The sequence below is a fragment of the Penaeus chinensis genome, chromosome 15 (assembly GCF_019202785.1).
Source record: "Penaeus chinensis breed Huanghai No. 1 chromosome 15, ASM1920278v2, whole genome shotgun sequence".
NCBI lineage: Eukaryota > Metazoa > Arthropoda > Malacostraca > Decapoda > Penaeidae > Penaeus > Penaeus chinensis.
In genome coordinates, this window is record NC_061833.1 from 20,634,300 (window position 1) to 20,635,154 (window position 855).

Consider the following 855-nt stretch of genomic DNA (forward strand, 5'->3'; position numbering starts at 1 on the left):
TATATATATATGCATGTATAAATATATATATGCATATATGTATATATATGCACATATATATATATGCATATGTATATATATGTATATATGTATTCGTGTATATATATGAATAGGTATATATATGCATATATATATATATATATATATATATATATATATATACATGCATATATATATGCATATATATATATATATATATATATATATATATATATATATATATATATATACATACACACACACACACACACACACACACACACACACACACACACACACACACACACACACACACACACACACACACACACACACACACATATACACATATATATACATACATGCATATATATTTACACACAAACATATATATATATATGCACATATATCTATCTATCTATCTATCTATATATATATATATATATATATATATATATAATATCGTATGTGAGTGAGCATCCGCGCGGTTCCGTATATGTGTGTTCGGGTGTGTGTGTGAAGGCTACAAAGTGCCAGATTTGACACTGACCATATGCAGAAGGAGAAAGTAAAATACCTTCACTTCCGGTAATTATTGTCTTTCATATTGTTCTGAAAATTGGTTTATTTGACAAGTGACGAAAGGTAATTTGAAAGAATTAAAGCGCCTTAGAAGTCGCCTTTAATGCAGTATCGTCATTGACCGACTTAACGCAAAGTTTCCCTGTTATGAACATTTTTTTTTTTTTTTTTTACATTTTTTTTTTTTTTTGTTTACTTCTGCCTATGAGTTATTGTACTGGATACTAACCATCCGTTCTTTTTCTGTTTCAGATAAAGCCGTCTACTCTCCGGGGTACGCGGCTGATAATGGGA

General features: G+C 28.9%; 1 protein-coding gene across 1 annotated transcript in view; it reads left to right on the forward strand.

Moving 5' to 3' along the window:
* Positions 1 to 819: 819 nt before the first annotated feature.
* LOC125032714 (transcription factor 12-like) overlaps positions 820 to 855 on the forward strand; it is a 383,054-nt gene continuing 383,018 nt past the window's right edge. Inside the window, exon 1 of the mRNA XM_047623990.1 lies at positions 820 to 855. This exon is cut by the window's right edge and continues 2 nt beyond it. Within this exon, the coding sequence (XP_047479946.1) occupies positions 850 to 855 (6 nt within the window). The 5' untranslated portion in view covers positions 820 to 849.